Consider the following 25,862-nt stretch of genomic DNA (forward strand, 5'->3'; position numbering starts at 1 on the left):
AAGTATATGAACTTCACAGAATTTTTCACAGATGGATCAAAAACAGCAAATTATGTTGGATGTGCTGTCGTGCAAGGCAACAGAGAAAAAGTTGTAAGGCTACCTAACAGTGCCTCAATATTTACTGCAGAATGTTACGCTGTCTATGTAGCTGTAAATAAAATTATGCAACAGAACTGTGAAAAGGGCATAATCTATACCGATTCTTTAAGTGTGCTTACGACATTACATTCCAAAAATGCAGTTGAGCCTATAGTAGGGAACATCATTCACGGCATAGAAAAAATCACAACGCAAGGCCAAACCATAATCTTTTGCTGGGTTCCTAGCCATGTTGGGATAGATGGTAACGAAGTAGCCGACTCATGTGCTGCACAAGCTCGAACTAAGAAAATAAAGAAAATACCAATTCCCTACAAGGATTGTATTAAGTTAGTAAAAAGAAGCCTGATAGATAAATGGCAGAAAACATGGAATAACGAAGAGCAAAATAAACTACACACAGTAAAACCCATAGTAGGAGAATGGAAATCATGTACACATAACAAACGCTTCAGTGAGGTGATTTTGTGCCGTCTTCGAATCGGACATACACACTTGACACACAATTTCTTACTGAGAAAAGAGCAAAAACCATTATGCAAAGAATGTGGAGGTGAGCTCATCGTGAACCACATTTTGATCTCGTGCACAGAACTTGAGCAGTTAAGGAAAAAATATTTTACTCCATTCTATAATGAACGCATCCCATTCCACCCCTGTTTACTATTAGGAGACAACCCGCTTGTTGAAATTTCATCTGTTTTTAGTTTTCTTAAAGAGTTAGGGATTCTAAATCAGCTGTAATTTTCTAAACTTTTCATTTTCACTCATAAAAAAGCTCAGCAACCTAGTGTTTGGCGCATGATGGCCATAGTAGCCTATGTGCCAAAAAACCCAACCCAACCCAACCCGCAACGCCGCTGCTAACACTGAAAAGACGCAAAAACCAAAAAGGCAAAAGCAACATTCGATCTCGCCGCTGCTGAAGCGGCGTTGTCAGCGATTGTGAGATGCGAACGATTTCTTACGGCCTCCGAGATCACCTCTGCATGCACAAACAGACGCGCGGGGGTGATCTCGGAGGCCATAAATTTCTTTGGCTGTCAACTCCCAATGCCGTCGGGGCATCTATGGCGCTGTCAGCGCCTGCGAGGTAGTCCTAAACGTTTGCTGCGCCGCACAACACGCATGTAGTGCCACGAAGCCTGCCTCCTGCTATTAAAGCGAGGTAGTGCTTAGCGTCGCGAAGTTCGTAATATCCGTTTTATGCCGAACCGCATTCGCTAAGGGAAGTAAAAAATACATGTGTTTGATAAAAATATTTTGAAAGAGTTCGATATATTCAATAATTCGTTATATGCATGTTCGTTATATCAAAGTTTGACTGTATAAATAACGTGCGATGATTACCTGCATAACACAAGCACCCCGGTTTCCTAGGCAGCAAATAAATTTAAACACTATAAATATTTGTCTCCTGTTGCTTCTGCCATGATAACAAATTTTCACTGCAACGTGCATTCTTTGGCATAACTAGCCCGTCTCATTCATGCAGCTTCAACATATTCAGGAAATGGATCACCTGCCAAAATCTAAGTCAGCCTCTCCCTGCAAGGCTTGTTTCCTCCCCTCCCCCCAAAAAAAGGTCTTGTTATCAGAAAACACTCTCGGTCTTTGCTTAAATGAAAAGAAGCAGGCGTTTTTACGACACAATCACTTTCAAGTTTCGAATGAGTCGCAGGCAGGGAGCGTGACAAATGGCCTGAGAGCAAGGCGTGCTGGACAATCAATAGTCCCTTCATCCTGTACTTTACATATAAAGGGCAGGTATACAGCTATTGAACCCTTTCGATAGCTCTCGCTAAGTCATCTTGAAGACAACTGTTGAAAAGAACAGAGAACTTGCCTTTGTGCGTTTCTTCAAACAGTGCATGAGTGGGAACGAGACCTTTTGGTTGGAAATAAAGCCTTGCAGAGAAGCAGACTTACAAGCGGTCCATTGCACACATCAATGCATATAATCAAGATCATTTGATGATGAAAACGGGTTTTAGAGCTTAACCAGGGAAAAGACGCAGGTGTTCAGCAGACCTTCGTTCATCTTTCGGTGCACAGTACCGCTAGATGAACGCGTCGTGGAGGAGGCATTGGTCCGGTGGGGCAGCAGGGTCACGATATGCGCGTGTTTGCATCGCAGATCTAAGATAAAACAGGCACAATACTAGTTTACTATGATCTTCCGAACTCTTAGCCAAACACACGCAGTCAAAAACAAAATATACTCACTATTGTGATGTTCACAACGTGCGTAGAACCCCTTGCCTAGCGACTTATTGTTTCCGTATCTCCCCGCGGCGCCTTGACGGTAATCAGCTTTCTGCCCGATGGCTTCCGCTACCGGCGCACTATGTGATGCAAACGATCGTACATTCCCTACGTACGTTGGAAGCACGGTGTAATCATGGTTGGAAGCCTCCAGTAGCAAAAAAATGGATGCACTTGCCGCCGCGGTGACGACGCACTCGCCTGCAAGCCTCCGTTCATTGATGTTTGTCAGCAATCGTCGCACAGTCACTTCACTTTCTGCTTGTTCCCGAGTTGAACAGAGTCTGAACAACTCGTCCGGCAAGTCAAACACGTCTTCGTGCTTCATCCTTCGCCGGGGATCACCGACACAATGCCTCACAGCGGCGCATCGCAATGTATGCGGCCGCCATTTTCACTCTCAAACGTTTGAGACTGCTTCGGCCACTCTCAAAAAAACGCTCTCAATTGGCGGCCATATTTAGGTGCTCAACGTCATCGTTTCTTTCGTGTTCATGACGTCTGATGACGTCCACCGGTGACGCAGAAAACCAATATGGCCGCCGGTCAGAACATAGGCCTTTGAGAGCAATTTTGAGCATGATCCTTTTGAGAGCGGTGCGTAGTCTGGCCCCAGATATGTGCAACTGCCTTTCCTATGCTTCTGCATACTTATTTTCGTTCATTTTTATGATACGAATGTTCGGATGATCTGAATTTTTTGCGACCCCGTGAGATTCATATCATCGAGGTTCTACTGTAATAAAAGAAAAGTCCTGTGTATCACAGCTGCAATGGGTGTTGTTGAATTTTTCCTTCTTGACAGCCACTTTTACACTGAAGTGAGATGAATTGGAGTCTTCCTCTTCATTTAAATTTAGGAGCTGGCAATAGCTCAGTGGGCAAATTTTCATGTGCTGTTTCAGTTATTGCTTCTAAATTATTGTCTAGCATTATGTTCAGCTTGTATGGTTTTGTAACAGCCGATGTTCTCTGTTAATAAGGAAACTTGATTGTGATTTGTTAATTTTTCTTTTTATGCATCATTTTTATGATCAGCTGTCTGTATTGATGATGTGTCTATGTGGTGGGTATTTACTTTCAGAGGTTGTTCAACCTGAACTACCAAGATGCACGAAAGCAGCTGGGTAGCTTTGGACTGGTGAGCCATGCCCACACTATCAAAAACAGTGACTTGTCAGGTGGCCAAAAGGCCCGGGTGGCCCTGGCAGAGCTCTGTCTCCGAGCACCTGATGTGCTAATTTTGGTGAGTTTGAGCAATTTTCTTTGTTTAGCTCAGTGGTAAGAGACTGCCCAAAGTCCTAATGCTTGCGCCCGCCAAGAGTGGTGTTTCGTAGCTTTAACTGGGGTAGGGCTTGACTGTGATTACCAAGGATTTTAGATCTTTAAACATTTTCACTTCTAGTACAGGTGTTCTCTCCTGGTTGTCTGAAAATTACCAGAACTTAAAAATTGCATAATCCAGTAGGTGCTATGAAACGTCTCTAGATTTTCTGGACATCTTCGTTAATCAAAATTATTGCACAGTTGTAAGCAGTGCAGTTAAAAGTACTATATTGTTTTGTGCTGAATCCAGGGGATTCTTTTCAGGGATGCATAATTGTTGCTTTAGTGATATAAATACTAGGGGTGTGCAAATATTCAAAATTTCAAATACGAATCGAATATGTTTGTTATTCGATTCATATGTGTTAAAAAATACTGAATAGTACACCGAAAATTCCTCGCAGTTTCATCGCACTGCATGCCTGACTGAAATGCTTGACCATGTTGACTGTGCAGTGGAACATCCTCAAAACGCACATAGCCTTTTTGTCAAAAGAGCCTTCCCTAGAAAGTGCGCAAAGTGAAGCACTTGATGAAACCAGAAAAAAATGTCGTTCTCACTTCAGTTTCATCTTAAATGCAGACATCCATTGTGCAGGTGTGCATCAGATACAATTACTGTGATGGAAATGGTTTTCCACAATTTTTGCAGGCTCATTCAAAAATTCGAGCTTTTGGTTAATTCGGACATATTTTCTGGTCCCTTGAAGCTTGAATTAACTAAAGTTTACGGTATTCAGCAGCGAATATGAGAGCTCCAGCCAGTTTCATGCAGGTCCTTCCTGTACAAAAAACTCTTATATGGAATCTTGTATAAAATTTATAGTGAATTCTTCAGCAGGGTATACACTTCTGTACAATTCTGGTTTAATTTTATTTCCAAATATGATGTGAATTCAGAAAATAAAAAACGACGGGTGCTTGCTATTTTTTTTTTTTTTTTTTCATTGATTAGATATTTCATATTCAAATGCAATTTTTTTCTCATATTCCTAATCCATGTGTGTATTTGAAAATTTCAGTATTCGCACGCCCGTAGTTGACACATAATCGTAGTGCTTATTGTGACAGAATGGTGATACAGACAACAATGCAACATATGAAGAGAAGTGAAAGTGTCAAGCCCAGCCAGTGCTGGCTGAAACTAAGCACACAAGTTCATGCATACTTTGAGCAGAATCCGGCAGAGTCTGATGTTTGACTGTGAAACTTTTTGGCCATTGCTACAGGCAATGAGGTTATATGCCGGTTGTACAGATGAGCTGGACTTCATAACTTCTTGTTGGAATGTGCTGTTTCATGTAATTTTCTGGGTTATTAGAAGCCTGACGTGCAGTCGTGATTTCCAGTTCATGTGGTAGGTATTTTAGCCACGGGATTTTTCTCTGCACAGAAATTGTGGTGCCTTTTTTGCGCTCCTGTTGTTGCAACTTGATATTATGCAAAAGAAACATTTGGAGTGTAGATGAAATGTTGTTGCATCAGGGATTAGTTGCTTTGCTGGAGCTGCTTTTTAATATCCAAAGCCTATCTGTTGAGCTGCAATTAATTATTGGCCGAAAATTAGTTAATTGAAAATATACAAGTTTTTTATTGATCACTGCCTTGTCGTGGCGGAGGGGCTTGTGAAACTCGATGAAGTCGTGAGCTCTGCTGTGCAGGGCCACCCAAGATAGACAAGTCACGGCAGAGAGTTCTGACAAAATGTGATTCACTGGAGAAGGTAATGGCAACCCACTCCAGTATTTCCTGCCAAGAAAACCCTATGGCCAGTCACAATACCATTAATGAGTCACAATACCATTAATGATATGGCGCCGGAAGATGAGCCCCCCAGGTTGGAAGGCGTCCCACATGTTACTGGGGATGAACAAAGGGCGATTCCTAGTAGCTCCAGGACAAATGAAGCGGCTGGGCTAAAGCCAAAAGGACGCTCAGTGGTGGATGTGTCGGGAAGCGTCCGGAAAGTCCGATGTTGCAAGGAGATATATCACATAGCAACATGGAATGTAAGATCTATGACGCAAGGTAAACTGGATGTCGTCAAGCGAGAAATGGACAGATTGAACATTGATATCTTGGGTATCAGCGAGCTCAAGTGGACCGGAATGGAACTCCGGCGACCTTTATGTCTTTTATTGTGGGCACGAATCCAAGAGAAGGAACGGGGTCGCTCTCATAGTAAACAGAAGAATGGGCAAAGCAGTGCTAGGGTACAACCCCAAAAACGACCGAATGATTTCACTTAGGATCCAAGGTCACCCTTTCAACATAACAGTTATCCAAGTCTATGCACCGACCACTACTGCAGAAGAAGCTGACGTTGAGAGATTTTATGCGGACCTACAATGCCTTTTAGACTGCACCCCATCATCAGACGTCGTTTTTCTCATAGGAGACTGGAATGCTAAGGTCGGGAGTGAAGAAATATCCGGAATTATAGGCAAGTTCGGTCTTGGCGAGTCAAATGAAGCTGGGCAGAGGCTAGTAGAGTTTTGTCAAGAAAACAACCTGACCATAGCGAATACTCATTTTCAACAGCACAAGAGGCGCCTGTACACATGGACTTCACCGGACGGTCTGTACACGAATCAGATCGATTATATTCTTTGCCGACAGAGATGGAGAAGCGCTATACAAGCAGTAAAAACAAGGCCTGGGGCCGATTGTGGCACCGATCATCAGCTTCTTGTTGCCAAAATTAAGCTTCGATTGAGGAAAGCGCAGAAAACTAGAAGGCCTTTCAGGTATGATCTGGATCAAATTCCATTAGAATATGCTGTGGAAGTGAGGAATCGATTTCAAGAATTAGATCTAGAAGACAGAGAACCCGGAGAGATGTGGACTGATGTTCGTGATATAATACAAGAAGTTGCTACTAAGGTAGTTCCAAAGCAAAATAAATGCAAGAAAGCAAACTGGTTATCTGAAGAGGCTTTGCAAATAGCTGAAGAAAGGAGGATGACAAAAGTTATGGGGGAAAGAGAAAGATACAAGGTTCTCAATGCGGATATTCAGAAAATAGCAAGGAGAGATAAGAATGCCTTCCTGAACATACAGTGCCAAGCAGTTGAGGACAACAGCCAATTAAGGAACACAAGAGCTCTGTATAAGACAATCAAAGATATCAAAGGAAGCTTCTGTGCTAAGCTGGGCGTGGTAAAGGACAAACGAGGCAAGGACCTCACTGAAGCCTCAGAGATAAAGAAGAGGTGGCAGGAATACACAGAACTGTACAAGAAGGACCCGAATGTGCAAACCCAACTTAAGACGGTTGTGATTACTGATCTCGAGCCGGGCATCCTGAAGAGTGAAGTTGAATGGGCCTTAGCCAGCCTTGCTAAGAACAAAGCTAGCGGAATTGATGGCATTCCAGCTGAGTTGCTTCAAAACCTCAACCATGACGCTGTTAACATTCTCCATACATTATGTCAGAAGATTTGGACAACCCTGCAGTGGCCACAGGATTGGAGGAGGTCAGTTTACATCCCCATTCCAAAGAAAGGCAGTGCCAAAGATTGTTCCAACTACCGCACGATCGCGCTTATTTCGCATGCTAGCAAGGTGATGTTGAAAATCCTCCAAGGTAGGCTGCAGCAGTATGTGGATCGGGAGCTTCCGGACGTGCAAGCTGGGTTTCGCAAGGGCAGAGGAACTAGAGACCAAATTGCCAACCTTTGCTGGATCATGGAAAAAGCAAGAGAGTTCCAGAAACCCATCTACTTCTGCTTTATTGATTATTCGAAAGCGTTTGACTGCGTAGATCACAGCAGATTGTGGCAAGCTCTCCAAGAGATGGGAGTTCCAATTCACCTCATCTGTCTCCTCAGGAACCTGTATGAAGGACAAGAGGCCACAGTCAGAACTGGGCATAGTCTTACTGATTGGTTTCCGATTGAGAAAGGAGTGAGGCAAGGCTGCATACTGTCGCCCTGCCTATTTAACCTATATGTAGAGTGCATCATGAGGAAGGCCGGTCTGGATGAGTCTTCAGCTGGAGTGAAGATTGCTGGAAAATGTATCAACAACCTTAGATATGCGGATGATACCACTTTAATGGCAGAAAGTGAAATGGAACTCAAGAGTCTTCTGATGCGCGTACAAGAAGAGAGTGAGAAGTTTGGGCTTAAACTGAACATTAAAAAGACAAAGATCATGGCGTCTTGCCCTATCAAGTCCTGGAGCATCAATGGACAAGAAGTGGAAGCTGTGACAGATTTTCTCTTCTTGGGCTCCAAGATTACCTCGGAAGGAGACTGCAGCCATGAAATTAGGAGACGCCTGCTTCTGGGAAAGAGAGCAATGGTTAGCCTTGACCGCCTAGTAAAGAGCAGAGACATTAGTCTGCCAACCAAGATCCGTATAACTCGTGCTATGATCTTTCCAGTTGTGATGTATGGATGCGAGAGTTGGACTGTGAAAAAGGCTGACCGCCGAAGAATTGACGCGTTTGAATTGTGGTGCTGGCGAAGACTCTTGAGAGTTCCTTGGACTGCCAGAATATCAAATCAGTCGTTATTGTCGACCATAAACCCTGACTGCTCATTGGAGGGTCAAATTCTAAAGTTAAAGCTCAGCTACTTTGGTCATCTGATGAGAAGAGAGGAGTCGCTGGAGAAAGATTTGATGTTGGGAAAGGTTTAGGGTCGCCGGAGAAGGGGTAGGCAGCGAATGCGATGGTTAGAAGGCATCCTCGAGGCAATGCAGATGAAGTTAAGTGATGTTAGGAAGATAGTGAGAGACCGGAAAGCATGGCGTGACATGGTCCATAGGGTCACGAAGAGTCGGACACGACTGATCGACTGAACTGAAGTTTTTTATTGCTTCAGTTGGCATAGCATGAAGATGCTCTACCAAAAATCGACTTAAAGCACGACACTTATTGCTGGCAAAATGCAATAAGCCACAAGGCATACACCTGCAAAGACAAATTTATCTTGTGACCTATACTGTATCAGCATTTGGGGAAAGAAAGCTACCAACACCATCAACAAAGTTATTTAGGTCAGTCAGTTTTTGTTTTACAGCAACCATTTTGAGAATGTTCTAAGGCAAAAACGAAGGAAAAAAACTTGCCCGACATGCCTTTTAATGCATCGATATTTCAGCTTGGCATTAGAAAGGTTTGATTAAAGTGGCACTCTTTTACCCTGCACTTGTTAACCGACACAGATCAGCAGTACGATGTAACTGTGGATGGTGTTCTTTTGCTCTCTTTCCAATTTCAGGTCTGACTTTTCTAGTTTTGTTAATTTCCAGTTAGAATTGAAATGTGTGCATAGAAGTTTGCTTTATACTTGTACACTTCGTATGTTAGCCAGCTTATGTACTAGGTGTCTCAGTGAACTTCTTCAAAATTTGCTAAAGCTTTGGAGTTCCAAATAGAAAAAAATATTTGCAGCAGCAAACTCTCAACCTGGGCAGACACAATTTGGGGCAAAACTCTTCTAACGGCAAAACCCTTCTAATATAGAACTAATTACCTACAGTCCTAAGCAACTGATTAACAAGAACTCTTAATCTGTAATAAAGGTAGTCATACTCCGAGTGCCAGTTGGAGTTTGATTGCCGTATCAGTTTTTGAAATGAGGGAAAACTAATTTCCTTAACCCCTTCAACGTGAGGAAATTTGGAGTTTTATTTTTTATTTATTTTTTTCCCCCCAGTCCAAAAGTCAAACTTAGCTCATTGGATGCGCTTGAAGCTTGGTGCAGACAGGACATCTGCTGCTGATGTGTTGCAGTGACTGCAGCACCAGATTTGATCAGCAGGCTCTACAGTGTAGTGCCATGCACTTTATTTTGTTTCATTGCTCTATAGAATAACGACCGCGCAACTGATGTGGCTGTGCTTTTTCTTGCAGCTAGCTGTGAAGCGAAATATTGTACCAATATACAATAACACTTGCATTAGAATTGGGCTCTGCGGTCACTGCAGCGAGTCATAGCGGATGTCACATCTGCACCCAACTTCCTGCGAATGAAAAGATCTGGAAGATTATGAGCTCTTTTCATTTGGGAAATGCTGGCATGCCAAGAGTAATTAGACGATATAAGTCTAGCAGAGTGGTTTTGGATGGATTCAAGTAAATCAGTGAACATGTTTGTGGGATAGATGCAGCATATCCAATCTTTGCACATACTAAGTTTTATACAGGAGCAGTTTTAACAAGGCAGAGGCAAGTGATAAGTTGCAGTGGATGAAACCAAGCATGGCGGTTACCGTGATTAGTGATGTGTTCAGTGTATTCTTTTCATGAAAGATCACTGAAATACTTAAATTTGTCAACTTGGATCAATGGGGTCTTATTGAATAAGTATGAACATTGCGTGGTGTGTTTAGACATGCGTGTAATTCACATCACTTTACGTTTGCTAACTTTGAGATTCGTAAGTTAGGTATCACACCAAGTTCCAATATATTGTTTAAATCATTTTGAAGAGCACACACATCACCTAAGTTGGTAATTTCTCGATACAAAACTCAATCATCAGCTAAACGTCTTACTTTGGAACTAATTGAGGAGAAAAGATTGTTAATATAAATGAGGCAAAGTAGGGGGCCTAGTACTGAACCTTGTGGAATGCCAGATGTTACAGGGGAAATGAGGGAATTATGGTCATTAGCAGTTACAAATCGATTACTTAAGAAACACTTTCAGGATGGTATTATCATTTCACCCTTTGACTGTTGAATATTCCGAAAAAAGATTCACCCCCCAGTGTCAAACTTTTTTAAACGCAATGCATTTAGCGCAGTATCCGTACGGCAAAAACAGTCAAAGGGTTAAGAAGTAATAATTAGTGTGATGTGGTCTCAAAATGTTCGCAAAATAAATTAAAGTATAGTTAGTCAGAGAACACCAATCCAAAGAAAAAACCAAATTGTTAGTAAATGCAATTAACTGAGTTTTGCAGGAATGATTCTTGCAAAACCCATGCTGTGAGTCACTAAAAAATGAATTTAATTCCGTATAATTAACAAGGCTGGAACAAATTATCTGTTCAAGGATTTCACACAGAATTGATGGTAATGAAATAGGTTTGAATAGGTTTGTAATTATTAGGAGTGTTAACGTTACCAGACTGAACCACCTTGCCAATTCTTCAGTCGTTAGGTAACAATGTGCTGAGGAGAGAGAAAATTTCGGACAGAATTAGTGATGAATATAAGTATGTACTCTACAAAAATTTGTAATTAATACCATCCACTCCTGCAGCTGACGAAAGCAGTGTGACACACTTAAGAACTGATAAACGCGTTTTTCCTTATTTAGCAGACGCTTCAGCTATGAGCTAAACCAGGGCACTTGGGTTGAACAGCAGACGTGACAAATTGGAATGAATTTTTCTGTGAGCTCATTCACTTTCTCTTTAGCAACAGCCAGTTCTTGTGAAAAAACGCTCTCACAATCATGCGAGGTCTGCATTAATGGCATGGAAATCTGCTTTCTTATGATTTCTTAGTAATTTCTATAGTCTCAGATGGTGGGGAGGGAGTGAGGGCAAAGAGAGGTCAATTTCACATTGTGGCCACTTATCGTATTTACTCGCATAATGCTTGCACATTTTTTCGAGGAAAATTAATGCGAAATTACGGGGGTGTGATAATTATGTGGGGAAAATTTTCGAGCAAATGTTTTCGATTGCTAAAAGCAAATTTAAATAAGTGTGAATCGCGATTCTTAGGCCAGCTATTGTAAATATAATCAAAACATTACCTTCAAGCATAAATTACCTGTGTTATAAAGATACAGGGTCACCAAAAGCACAAATTACTAAAGCATTTTATTTACCAGAACTTTACACTCCAGCTTCTCATGCTGGCATCTCCAGTAACGTACGCAGAACTTGGTGATGTCGAAGTGCCTGCTGGCAGTGCAGTCACCACGTGTACTCAGTAGCTTTCAACTTAGCATTTTTCATTTACATATAGCCTGTTGTAATGTAGGTTAGGTTATATTTGGTGCCAATTGCTTTCCTGTACTCTAAGAGCTTTTTCTGGGAGTTCCTAGGTGCTCTGCGAAAATCTTGTACTGTACACTTGACCGTTTTGACCATTGAGCAAGAATACTTACTGAATCTTGGATGAAGCTAACTTCATAACAGTAGGCTGGCATTTACTTTCAACGAACACAGTACCAAGGTTGTAGGCCCTTGAAATTTATTCATACGAAAGTTCTAAAGAAAGATACTTCAGCAGGAGTGCACATATCTTCATCCGAGACTGAGCCCAGGTTTCAGCGACTTCATCAGTGACACCATAAAATATAAAGTTCTTTCTTTGGGACTGATTTTCAAATTCATCAAGGCAGCTCCAAAGGGAGGAACTTTCATTGCGAACACCATCAGATACGACCTGCTGCACGTTGGCATCATCTTAAAAAGCTGCGAACCCGCTTGCCTTTGCTTCGAGAGCTTCCATCTGATCTAATACCTCTGACACAGTACCTTCAAGCTCCATTTGGCCTGCCTCAAATTGCTTATGGTCAGTTTCAAGCTGTTTTTGATCAGCCTCAAGTCTTTTTTTTTTTTTGTCTGGCCTCAAGCTTTTCTTGATTAGCCTTTACTTCATTCAAACATGTCCCGAGATCATTTATGGCAGCTGATATGTCGGTGTTATCCAGATTTTGCTTATATGGGCCTGGCTTTGTCTCCACATCTCCCAATATACCTCTCCCTGTTTGCAAACAATGTGACGTCAGGGAGGCACATGGCGATGGGGGCGCGCCGAAGAAACCCAGCTTGGTGGGCAAAAGCGCCCCTTTCAGCCAGGTCTCCCTGTTGCAAAGAGCGGCGGGAAGCTGCTCACTGCTGTGCTCTTTTTGCTTCAAATCTTGCGATAGCCATATTCTGATCTGGTACAATATGCGGCACTCCTTAGTACACGTACATATTAGCAATTTTTGCCTTGAAAAAGATAACAGTCTCGGCAAGCATGCATGCAATTATTTTTGTTCAATGAACTGGCACGGCCGCTTGCGGGCGACCTGAAGTCCTACCAAACGCTTGAAACTCATAGGATGTAAGCATGCTGGAAAATGGGTCAATGCAAGCATAATACAGGCATAATTTTCTTTTCTCTTTTTTTAAATCTTCACAAAATTGACTGTGAGCCCCACGAAGCGTAGGCAGTTATGAGTGAAAACAGCAGCGCACCCGCGAGCTTCGTGCTCGGCTGGATAATTTCCATCTCAAGTACACATTTTTAGTTTTTGTTATGTTCGGCCAGACAAAGAAACAAAATTATTTCCGCGTAGTGGTGTAGTACTGTCACCAAAACTGTATTACAAGGAAGCTAGCAATAACACGCGAATGAGTCCCGTGGTATGGGAAGTAACAAAGCGCGATTTGTACTACATAATAACTATCATGCAAGGCGTACAAATATTCATAAGGGCGCTTAAATGATTTCAGTAAAAACCCTTTCCGCTTGGGACACGATAGCTTTTGAGCGAGCTATATAACGATTTCGTCAAGGGATGCTGTTGTACTTCTGCGATCATGCCGCTGGCATGACCTTGGGAGCCGTTTTGGCCTACTGAACTGGAATAAATTATATGCCGAGCAAGAATCTCTAAAAGTGCTGCAATTGATCGCATGCCGCCCGGGCCTTTTAGAGCGCGATTGGTCAGCATTCAGCACGATTCGTTTGGAAGGGCAATAAAGCAAACTAATAAGGGCTTGTTCTTTTTCCCAGAATTACACGAACGCACTTGTATACTAGAAAAATGTGCTTACTGTCAAGAACAATATCGAGGCCTGCCAGCGCACGACGTTCATCGCTTCGCTCTTTGCACAGCTGAAAAACACATTTGGACCGCGTATAGACTGGAAGAAACATGCAGTTGGTCACCTGCGATCGAATATCGCATCACACCACGCGGGAGCTTGGCGGCATTGCGGAAAACACAGCAAGTTGTCACCAGACGAGACCAAATCCTCTGCGCCATGCCACCAGCAGCGGAATGTTTTGCTCACCAGGCCAAGCCACGTGACGGCCGCCGCTTCGCCCCTCCTCCGATACGTCATTCGTGACGTAGGCCGGGAGAGGTCTATAACAAAAGTAGTTGCACAACGTGACAACAATTGGCAACGACGCATCCCAAAATATGTGGGCATGGGACGAGCAGCAAACAGTGGTTACTGGTACACTTAGAGTAAAGTGAATATGGGTAACTAACCTGCGTAAGAAAGCAGAACAGCTTTGGCAGCATCATCGCTGCTGCCCCATGCCCATTGATGTGTAGATGCATCAGCCGGCTATTTAAGCTCTGTGCGTTGAGTAATGACGGTGACCCTTGGTTTTCCTTGTGCCAGTAAAGTGGCAATGTGTTTCCGAGGTTCAGTGGAGCGAAGTTCAAATCAGCAGGGTCATGCGCTATGGCGAAACAATGGTGAAACTTGAAGTGTCCCTCACCAAGCACTGTTTTTTGTGCATATAAGGCTATAATCCTGGGGGCTAGCGGGCAGTCACGAGGAAATCTATTCAAAGTGGCGTGTATGCTAATAAAGCGGTAGTGGTGAGGAGCAGTGTGCCTGCTGTTTGTCTTAAAGTGATGCAGAATCACTGCTTCAATACGGCCTCACTCATAACGAATTCTGCAGATCAGTCTCACTGTTGAAATATTATCCACCTTATATAGTCCCAAATGGCAAGTAGTGCTCGCGTACAAGAAGGACCCGAATGTGCAAACCCAACATAAGACGGTTGTGATTACTGATCTTGAGCCGGGCATCCTGAAGAGTGAAGTTGAATGGGCCTTAGCCAGCCTTGCTAAAAACAAAGCTAGCGGAATTGATGGCATTCCAGCTGAGTTGCTTCAAACCCTCAACCATGACGCTGTTAACATTCTACATACATTATGTCAGAAGATTTGGACAACCCTGCAGTGGCCACAGGATTGGAGGAGGTCAGTTTACATCCCCATTCTAAAGAAAGGCAGTGCCAAAGATTGTTCCAACTACTGCACGATCGCGCTTATTTCGCATGCTAGGAAGGTGATGTTGAAAATCCTCCAAGGTAAGCTGCAGCAGTATGTGGATCGGGAGCTTCCGGACGTGCAAGCTGGGTTTCGCAAGGGCAGAGGAACTAGAGACCAAATTGCCAACCTTCGCTGGATCATGGAAAAAGCAAGAGAGTTCCAGAAACTCATCTACTTCTGCTTTATTAATTATGCGAAAGCGTTTGACTGCGCGAAAGCGTTTGACTGCTTAGATCACAGCAGATTGTGGCAAGCTTTCCAAGAGATGGGAGTTCCAATTCACCTCATGTCTCCTCAGGAACCTGTATGAAGGACAAGAGGCCACAGTCAGAACTGGGCATGGTCTTACTGATTGGTTTCCGATTGAGAAAGGAGTGAGGCAAGGCTGCATACTGTCGCCCTGCCTATTTAACCTATATGCAGAGTGCATCATGAGCAAGGCCGGTCTGGACGAGTCTTCAGCTGGAGTGAAGATTGCTGGAAAACGTATCGGCAACCTTAGATATGCGGATGATACCATTTTAATGGCAGAAAGTGAAGTGGAACTCAAGAGACTCCTGATGCGCGTACAAGAAGAGAGTGAGGAGTTTGGGCTTAAACTGAACATTAAAAAAACAAAGATCATGGCGTCTTGCCCTATCAAGTCCTGGAGCATCAATGGACAAGAAGTGGAAGCTGTGACAGATTTTCTCTTCTTGGGCTCCAAGATTACCTCGGAAGGAGACTGCAGCCATGAAATTAGGAGACGCCTGCTTCTGGGAAAGAGAGCAATGGTTAGCCTTGACCGCCTAGTAAAGAGCAGAGACATTAGTCTGCCAACCAAGATCCGTATAACTCGTGCTATGGTCTTTCCAGTTGTGATGTATGGATGCCAGGGTTGGACTGTGAAAAAGGCTGACCGCCGAAGAATTGACGCGTTTGAATTGTGGTGCTGGCGAAGACTCTTGAGAGTTCCTTGGACTGACAGAAGATCAAATCAGTCGATATTGTCGACCATAAACCCAGACTGCTCATTGGAGGGTCAAATTCTAAAGTTAGCTACTTTGGTCATCTGATGAGAAGAGAGGAGTCGCTGCAGAAAGACTTGATGTTGGGAAAGGTTGAGGGTCGCCGGAGAAGGGGTAGGCAGCGAACGCGATGGTTAGATGGCATCCTCGAGGCACTGCAGTGAAGTTATGTGATGTTAGGAAGATAGTGAGAGACCGGAAAGCGTGGCGTGACATGGTCCATAGGGTCACGAAGAGTCGGACACGACTGAACGACTGAACTGAACTGCTCGCGAACAACTTTCAGCATTAAGATTTATTTCATTTTTGTATGTTGGATTTTATGTGATTTATGCCATCATAGAGGCATGTCCTGTCATAGGAGCAGTGTTGTGTATTGCTTAGGTACCTCACTACCTTCGATTTTTTGCGTGGATGTTTCTACCACCCTGCTATACTTGGGGACAGCTTTGCTTGTCAGTAAAAGGAAGGCTAAAAGGGTGGAGCGTTTGTGACTGTCATTCAGGCATATAGTTCGATCACACGATGGCATGTCTGGCCGCCTTTCCTCATTGCTTTCTCCTTGGCACCTTTGCAGCATGTATGTTGTAGCTGGAGCCATTTTGGAAGTCTCTTGTAGCTATACTTGCAGAGCAAATTTGTTTTAGTCGTCAGTCTTTTCTTACGAAATGTATATTAACAATGTACAATGTTTTAGGAGAACACTAATAGCTGCAAACGAAATCTGTGTAGGAAGCGAGAGCAAGTTCCGACTCGGTAGCTTTTGTTTCATGTCTAGGAAAAGTTGTAGCGATGAGAGTACGGTTTACCATGAGCAGTGGTGGCAACATGTAGGATGCTTCTCACAGGCAACAGTCAACTGGAAAAGAAGATAGATTTTGGCTTAAGAAAACTTCAAAGGCTGAATATTACAATTGAACCCCAATGCAACAAACACCACTTCAACGAAAATTTCTGATTCCCCGTCAGCTTGCCATAGAAAGTAATGTAACAAATTTCTCACCTCAACGAAGCATTTTTGGGACGCATTTCTGCTCCAGTGAAATTTTTGCTTGGAGCTAGGTTTAGAAATGTACTTCGACATTGCCAAACTGGATAAAATTGAATAATGCTGCCCTAATTTTAACAAGATAGGAGCACCTCCGACGCCGTACACATGCTCTCATACCTCCATGTACGGTAAGCCTCCCCCGTGGTCTAATCCGTGCAGAGGAGGTGGCACTTCGGAGGATTCGGGCTGGAGTGTCCCTAACACCTCCAGTGACTCGAAAGTGGCCTCAATTTCAAGATTTGTATCCCCACCCTGGGTGCCCCGTCTGCAAGTCCAGAGATACAGAAGCCGATATTCACCACCTGCTGTGGGAATGTCCAGCGCTGAAGCCGATGCGGATCCAGCACCTTGTGGCAGCTGGCCTCTCCCCCCATAATCCGCAGTCATATGCTGCTTGGACGCAGGGACCGCATCATCGTTCACTCTTTGACTTCATTACATCAGCCAACCTTTTTTCATTTATTTGATCATACCCTTCATCCTTTATAACATTATTTTTATGCCCCGAGGCAATAAGCATAGCAACAAAAAAAAAAAAAGAAATGTATTTGATCATAAAATAGGCATATCGCCACCCATCTGCACTTCCCTCGGCACACGCTGCTTTCTTTCACTAAGAATATGAGCTGGATTGATGTGTACTCCTACTGACCCACTCATTTGCGCACGCGCATACACACACACACACACACACACACACACACGAATGCTGCCATTGCGTGGTGGTCATGACATTTGGGCTGGCTGCCTTGGGACGAAGTGCAAGTGTAAGCTCCCATTTTGCAGAACAGGAGCGCAAAAAACTAGGACGCAAGGAATACATAGAAACAGGACTTGTGTTCCTTGTGTCCTGGTTTTTTGCGCTCCTGTTCTGCATGATGCGTCACCGACTCGCCCACACAAAGGTATTAATCGATGCTCCCATTTTCTTCGGAGCCAGAGTCTCAATCAACCCATATCCAATATCATGTAACACCATAGAGTAACATATATATGAAGAGAGGATACTCGACGCCATTTGCGGCCCAGCTCGAGGTTCCACGACTCCGCCAGATGGCGTTGCATCTACAAAAAAAAAAAGTTTAGCTTCAGTACTGTATGTAGGTAAAAATAGACTGTAGACAAGTCGAAGAAACGTAATATGGAATATTTGCTTACTAAAAGTAAGGCAAGAATAAGTGCAAATAGTATTGTCACGGCTAGGTAGCATGCGCCGCAACCTCCCGATTCAAAGGGTTCTGCTTTATTTATAGCCCCATATGCCTGTGCAAACACTTTTGCGTCCCTGTCGGGCCCTATAAAAGGGGCGCGAGAGTGGGTTGATGACGAGCAACATCGTTCTGTATTGCTTCAGGTACTGCCTCCGCTCAACAATGCCGGTAACTACTTCGTGCAAGTGGCGCAAACACCTCTGTATCAAGCTATGAGATGCATGCGAAAAACCGAAACTGAAAGTAGCATCCCGGCCTCCGAGGTTTGATATTTTGAAGCGCCCCGCTCTGAGGCTGGCACGCTTCGCTGACTCCGCTGTGTGCCGCTGTGCGCACAGCGCCCCGCTGGGGCCCTATGGGAGTGTCCCCTCTTTATATATATCGTACTCTGTGGTAACACCACTGTCTGCTCTAAATGTGATGGACACATTTTTCTGACCCACAGTGTTATTGGTTCCCACGTACAACGTTCGCATTATGATATAATTGCTCACTGAAAATCGCACCAGGGCACTCGTGACAAAAAAAAAGCCTGAGGCAGCTGACCGACTTCTCTGTAATGTTTTTGGACTTTGTAGTTCAATCTGGCGGTGTTTTGGGATGATTTCGCCTGAATGAAATTTCAGTTCAGCGGAATTTTTTTGCTAGCCCCATTAGTTTCATTATAGTGATGCTCAGCTGTATATCTAATTTCTTTACATTTGTAACATGTTCATGGGAAAAGTTATTTCGCTACTTATTTGGTAAGGCCCTCTACAAATTTCATGGGTTTAATGAATGATGCAAATTGTTTAACGGGACAAAGTACATTTCATGCTCCGTGTTCACTGAATAATTCCTTTTCACAGGATGAACCTACAAACAACTTGGACATTGAATCGATTGATGCCTTGGCAGAGGCTATTGGAGAATATGAAGGCGGTAAGGCCTTTGTTTCAAATTCACTTTCCTCGTGCAGCCATGCTCAGCCATAGTCTTATTTTTGTTTTTCACTGTTCTAGGTGTCATCATCGTGAGCCACGATGAGCGTCTCATACGGGAAACGAATTGCCAGCTGTGGGTGATTGAGCACAAGACCATAGAAGAAATTGATGGAGACTTTGAAGACTACCGCAAGGAACTTCTCGAATCTTTAGGAGAGACTGTTAATAGCCCTAGTATAGCTGCTCGACAAGCGATGGAATAACAACATTAGTCTCTCAACTAAGACATGCAGATGTATTCCGCTGGCAACAAATGATTAGTATTTAAAAATGGCAACTGTGGAAAATTGGAGTGGGTTCTTAAATGATTATTAAATGTTGTTACATACAGCCACTGTGTTTTACAAAAAGCTAGATATGGTGTTTGCTGCGAAAATAAATTAGCCCAATTATTTTCTTTGCAGCTCTTGTCTTGTGTCTGTTGAGCTTGGGTAGCAGCCTTGAATTAAGTTTGGCTTTGGACTTCTTTAAATATTCATGAATTTTTTTGGGTGCTGAGATTTTAGGTATAAGCCCATTTGTTTTTGCACTTTAAATTATATTTATTAATATCAAAGTAAGTATACAGCTGTAAATAAAATTTTAAATTCACAGCAACTTACTATAGATTCACGGATATCTCTGCTGCCTGCGTCGGTCTCCAGCTAGCTTGAGGAACCTTTGATCCAAACTTGAACGAAGCTGAAAAGTATTTCAATTATGCTGAATGCAAATGAAATGAGGCTGTTTACAGTGGCATGGCTGAGCTGCATAGATTGGCACATGGCTGCATGAAGGCAGCCTCAGTTGTGCGACTTCGAGCAGTAGTTACCCTGTGGAACTCGTGGCTGAATTCCCTTGGTCATTTACATATATTCACACATGAAAGAAATTGTGAAAGACCTGGAATGCATCTGCCCCCTTGAGCAGTGAACATGATGGTGCATTTTGAAGCCGATACTATGAACTCACAAAAAACATGTTCTGTTGTAGACTTTTTCATTTTCATGCTAACAGTTGCTGGAGCAAATTCTCAGTTCGAGAAAGAGAAGGCTTACATGGGGAGAGGTTTGCTTGAAGGTTCATTATCTGGCTTGCTACTCTGCAGTGGGAAAGAGAGAGCTGTAGAAAGTTATGATAGATGGTGTTATGTATATAAACAAAGTGTGTCGATATAGTACAAGCACATCAGCAGTGTGCCTGAAAATAGAGTCAGTGATGGGGTGTTTACGATTTATTCACGCCCTGTCGTTTGACTTGCGCTGAGAAAGACTCACCCAGGACGAAGTCAACGCCATGAAACTTGCCTTATACTCCAGTGTCACGGCGAGCGTTTCACGCACACGTCAGAACCGCTCTGCGAGAGCCTCACGTTCTTTGCGGCCGCCGATGAGAATGAACACGCGAATAGCTTACTCGCACGGCACCACGCGCCGCGGCCCCATTTCCAACAGCGGTACCGCTTGAGAAAGCCCCACATCAGCCAGATAAAAGAAGTGACGCCATGCGGTGTGCTTGAACTGCCTTCGGCAGTTGAAGACGTTCATTTGCTTTGCGTCCCGCATAGGCTGTGTTGACTTCCAGTTCAACTGCCGCTCCAGTTTTTTATCCACTTTAATGACGCTGCTATCGCCCGGTTCGGCTAACGGTTGGAGGGTGCAACTACAGTACCGCGCCAGCATAGGAATGCTAATAAAAGTTTTCAAAAAGTAGCTTCCAGATTTCGCTGGACAACTCTGAGGTCGACCCTTTCTTTAAAAAAGAAAAAAAAAAAGCCGAGTGTCCTAGAATAGAATGGGAAAATAAAGAATATGTTTTCAGAACCATTGTATCTTTTGAACATAACTTATACTGCTCTAAAAATACAATGGTTCTGAAAACATAACTTTTACTGCGTTGGAGGCGAAAAGCAAGGCGCCCTTGTGCTGTGCAGTGTCAGTGCCGTTAAAGAACCCCTGGTGGTCGAAATTTCCGGAGTCCTCCACCACAGCGTCTCTCATAGGCTGAGCTGCTTTGGGACATTAAACCCCATAAACCAAACATTTCTGTCATTCGTGTTGAGTCTGTGGGCAGCTGTACATACCGGAGTTGTGTCAAAGTACCGGGGCGGAAGCGCGGCCCATGTTGCGCATGGAAACGTTCCAAAATTTTCTCAGTGCATATGCTGCCAACATCCAAGCACGTCGCTATAGGGAATGGTGTCCTCTTTCGTCCAATGTCAACTATATATTTCTTGGACTGTTTTGAAAGAAGAAATGGGCTTCAGCACGGTTTTAGAGCGTGCGCTTGTTCCTCAGCTCCTCGCCGTCGGCGTACATAGCGCGAAAAAAAAAAAAAAAAAAAGTAGGCGCTGAGAAAACCTGCGCAAGAAGTGCGCTAGCTTGCCCGACATATGTGGCGCCTCTTCATTTGCACGCCTTCACTGAAACACCACGCTGGTTGCAGGATTGTTGGAGGGAGACCACCAGGCAGGTCTCGCATATCAGGTAAAGGCGGCGGTGGCCCGTAGATGTCCGGCCTTGCGCCGCGGTATTTCGATTGGTCGAGAAGGTTTGTAGCTCGCCGTGCGATGCTGGGAGTGGCGGGCTTCAAAAGTAATTAAAACTTTCCATAAATAATCAGATTGCAGCATGACTGAGATGTATGATATGGAAGTATATAGAGTAAATTGCGCTGAAAAGGCGGTAGAGGAATTCGGATTATCCTGTTTTGAGTAAAGCACGCAACAGGGCACGCAAGCATGTTCGTAGAGGTTGGTAAAGCAAGGCGTTATATATGCAGGTGTGGTACTTTGCATAAAAGAAACCTGACGGCACTCCAGAGAATCGGCAGAACTGGCCATCGCAAACATAGTTATAATACGGAAATGCAAAGACTAAATTTCAGGCCTTGTTCTTCCGGGACAGTGAGGTGGAGCGACGATGAGTGACGAAATACGGATAACGACACTTTGAGATAGCAAAGAGACTAGAGTTTGTACAAAAAACGTGACAAGGTTGGTTCAAGAAGGTTAGTCCAAGATGACAGCACACAAACAGCAGCGTCAACATTCTAGTACCAACCGTTGCTATCACTTCGTCTTGTCTCTGTTCGTGATCTTAGTCTTCTGCCTTCAGAGATGGCATATATATAACACTACCGCCACCGTGAAAAGCACAGTCCCGGTGAGTTTGACTGCAGGTGGAGTTATACGGCTTCATTCAGGCGACATGAACGATATCGGTACTCGCCAGAGCGGACTGTTGTGGTGGGTGCACAGGGGTTATCTCATGTCACGGAAGTGACTGGCCGTAAAACGGTAAAACACGGTAGGGGCCTGTGTAGCGCGGCAAGAGCTTCTCACACGGCCCTACTCGACATCCCGATGACGAGTATCATGGCGTCGTTTTTGTGTGTTTTGAGATGAAGCCAGTCGGCGGCGAGCAGTAACACAGGCGGCGTCAGCTCGGGAGATGGCGTTAGCGGTGGGAGGCAGTATGCTGTCAAACGGAAGGGAAGGCTCACGGCCGAATAGACGGTAGAAGGGGGTGTAGCCCATTGTATCGTGACGGTACGAATTATAAGCGAACGTTACAAATGGCAAAGTAATATCCCAATCACGGTGGTCATCCGATACGTGCATTGATAGCATGTCCATGAGCGTAAGGTGAGGCCGTTCGGTGAGGCCGTTCGTTTGTGAATGGTAAGCGGCAGTGAAATAGTGCTTAATGGAGCAGTACCCGAGGACTTCGTCGACTACTTGAGCAAGAGAGCAACGGCCACAATCAGTGAGCAGCTGGCATGGCGCACCATGGAGCAGGATGACGTCGTGGAGAAGAAACGCAGCCACGTCAGTTGCACAGCTGGTGGGTATTGCTCGTGTGACAGTGTAGCGCGTAGTATAGTCCGTGGCAACCGCAATCCATCTATTCTCTGAAGCAGACAGAGGGAAACGCCCGAGGAGATCAATAGCCAACTCGAGAAAATGGGTCTATTGGGATGTCGATCGGCTGCAGGGATTCAGCAGGCACAACCGAGGGCTTTTTTCGTCGCCGACACCGGTCACAAGAAACCACGTAACGACGAACGGAGCGGTAGAGACCAAGCCAAAAGAAGCGCCGGCGGATGCTGTCGTACGTACAAGATACACCAAAATGGCCCGCAGTGGGCGCGTCGTGCAACTGCTGAAGAACGGTGGCACGCAGGTGTTCGGGGCCACGAGCAGGAGCTCGGCGCCATCTGGTCGCATATTCCGCCGATTTAAGGTGCCGTTGTGGAGCACAAACAAAGCAGGCGAAGCGTCAGGGTGGTCAGTGCTAAGGCAGTTGATAATAATACAAAGCTTGGGATCCAAGCGCTGCTCATGGCGAATGTTTAAAAGGCCTGAGATGGACAACACACAGGTGTCATCATCACACTCGGTTTCAGGTGGCGGATATACCGGGTTGCGGGACAGGCAATCGGCATCAGCGTGCAACCGGCCGGACTTGTGGACGACAGAAAAAGTATTCCTGTAGACGCAAGGCCCAACGCCCCAGGCGACCGGTAGGGTCCTTCAGCGTAGAAAGCCAACATAAGGCGTGGTGATGGTGATGACAGAACGGGCGACCAAACAAATAAGGGCGAAACTTAGTAATGGCCCACATGAGGGCTAAACACTCACACTCTGTGATCGAATAATTCCGCTCAGCCGTAGAAAGAAGGCGACTGGCATAAGTAATGACGTGAGTGCAACCCGTCTGCTGTTGGGAGAGAATGGCACCAATACTGTGACCATTGGTATCAGTGCGTACCTCCGTTGGGGCTGAGGGCACTGAGGGATTGAAGTGTGCCAGGACGGGCGGGTTGATGAGGGCTGCAATGAGCGCAGAAACGGCTTGAGATTGGTCTTGGTCCCAGCAAAATTGAACGTCGTTCTTCAGAAAAATAGTGAGTGGACGAGCCGTCTCCGCAAAGTTGGGGACAAACCGCAGAGAATAGGAACAGGCCAAGAAAACTATGCACGTCCCTGGTACAGCGGGGTGCAGGAAACGCACTCACAGCACGAATTTTGTCAGGGTCGGGTTGAATGCCATGGGCATCGACCAAGTGTCCGACCGCCTTGAGTTCACGTCCGGCTGAAGCTACACTTCTTCGAGTTCATCTGAAGGCCAGCTCTTTGGAAGACTCCAAGAATGGCATCAATGCGATGAAGATGGCTCTCGAAGGTCGAAGAAAAAACAATGACGTCATCAAGATAACCCAAGTATGTCGTCCATTTGAACCCGCGTAAAAGAGAGTCCATCATGCGCTCAAATGTTGCGGGCGCATTACACAGGCCAAAAGGCATCACCTTGAATTGGTAGAGACCATCGGGAGTGACGAAGGCAGTCTTCTCTCGGTCTCGTTCGTCGACTGCGATCTGCCTATAACCGGAACGAAGATCAATGGAAGAGAAATAGCTGGCACCGTGCAAGCAGTCGAGGGCATCATCTATCCTGGGCAGGGGGTAAACGTCCTTCTTTGTTACCTTATTAAGGTGTCTGTAATCAACGCAGAACCTCCAAGTATTGTTGTTCTTTTGAACAAGCACGACAGGTGACGCCTAGGGGCTGCTCGAAGGCTCTATAATGTCTCTTGCCAACATCCTGTCTACTTTATCTTGTATGATGTGACGTTCAGAAATGGCGCCTCGGTAAGGTTTTCTCTGAATTGGGCTGGCGTCTCCGGTATCGATGCGATGAGTAACTAGGGACGTTTGATGCAAGGAGCGGTCACCAAAATTAAATATGTCACTGTACGAAGTCGGAAGGCTCGTAAGTGCTTTAGCACGATCATGACGCAAGTCAGGAGCAACCATTCCTGATATGCGGGGTTCAAGAGGGGATGGTGCAGGTCGTGGTGGTACTTCAGTATTAGGGTCAGGTAAAAGAGCAGACACATTGAAGTCAGACAATGGCGTCAATTCAGCGAGAGAAATGCCCTCGGGAAGGGCTTGCACAATAAAGCTGAAGTTCAAGACTGGAATATAAGTGTGGTTGTTCGCTACGTGCACAATATTGTAAGGGAGAGCGATTCTATGCTTCAGAGTCACGTCGATTATGGGGCAAACAACATAGTCGCCATCAGGAACGGAGGGAAAAGGCGACATGAGCACGTACACAGTGGCATCTGGTGGTAGACGAGTAAATATAGCGGAGCGGAGACGGAACGTTGATATTGGAGGAGATTGTTCGTCAGGACAGTGCGGCAGATCTAGATGAAATAGTCCAGAAGAGCAGTCATTGAGAGCGGAGTGTGCAGCTAAAAAGTCTAGGCCTAATATAACGTCTTGAGGACAACCGGTGAGGACTGTAAATAACACAGGGATGGTGTGGTCGGCAATGCTGTTTCTCGCAGTACACATACCCAGCACCTCCACCAAGATATGTGACAAGGTTAGTCCAGGATGGTTAGTCCAAGATGACACAGCACACAGCGGTCTTACCCGTGCAGAGGAGGTTGCGTTACGGAGGATCCAGGTCGGGGGTGCCCTCACACCTGCTGTGACACAAATATGGCCTCAATATCAATATTTATATCAACATCCAGGATGTCCTGTCTGCAAGTCACAAGATCATGAGGCAGATATTGACCACTTGTGGGTTTGCCCGGCACTGAAGCCGACGAGAATTCGGCGCCTGACGGCAGTGAGCCTTTCGCCGAACAACTCTTCATACATTGCATGAACGCAAGGGCCTTATCATCGCTCTCTCTTCAACTTTATTAGAACAGCCAACCTTTTTTCTTTCATTTAATACCCCTTTAATTTTTTTTACACATTCCATTATGTCCTGAGGCAATAAACAATGTTATTAAAAAAAAGAAAAACACAGCAGCGTCAATCTTCTAGCACCAACCGTTGCTATCACTTTGTCTTCTGTCTGTGTTCGTGATCTTCGTCTTCTGCCTTCTGAGATGGCATATATGTAACAATATATAGAACTAAGTGAGGTA

At 44.7% G+C, this 25,862-nt stretch overlaps 1 protein-coding gene across 1 annotated transcript in view; it reads left to right on the forward strand.

Moving 5' to 3' along the window:
* Positions 1-19,332, forward strand: part of LOC146204748 (ATP-binding cassette sub-family F member 1) — a 94,253-nt gene extending 74,921 nt beyond the window's left edge. The window contains exons 15-17 of the mRNA XM_084589456.1: positions 3,452-3,613; positions 18,795-18,867; positions 18,948-19,332. Of these exons, the coding sequence (XP_084445582.1) occupies positions 3,452-3,613; positions 18,795-18,867; positions 18,948-19,132 (420 nt within the window). The 3' untranslated portion in view covers positions 19,133-19,332. The remainder of the gene's footprint in view (positions 1-3,451; positions 3,614-18,794; positions 18,868-18,947) is intronic.
* The last annotated feature ends 6,530 nt before the right edge of the window (positions 19,333-25,862 follow it).

The sequence above is a fragment of the Amblyomma maculatum genome, chromosome 1, assembly GCF_055883805.1.
Source record: "Amblyomma maculatum isolate TAMU_Amacu chromosome 1, ASM5588380v1, whole genome shotgun sequence".
NCBI lineage: Eukaryota > Metazoa > Arthropoda > Arachnida > Ixodida > Ixodidae > Amblyomma > Amblyomma maculatum.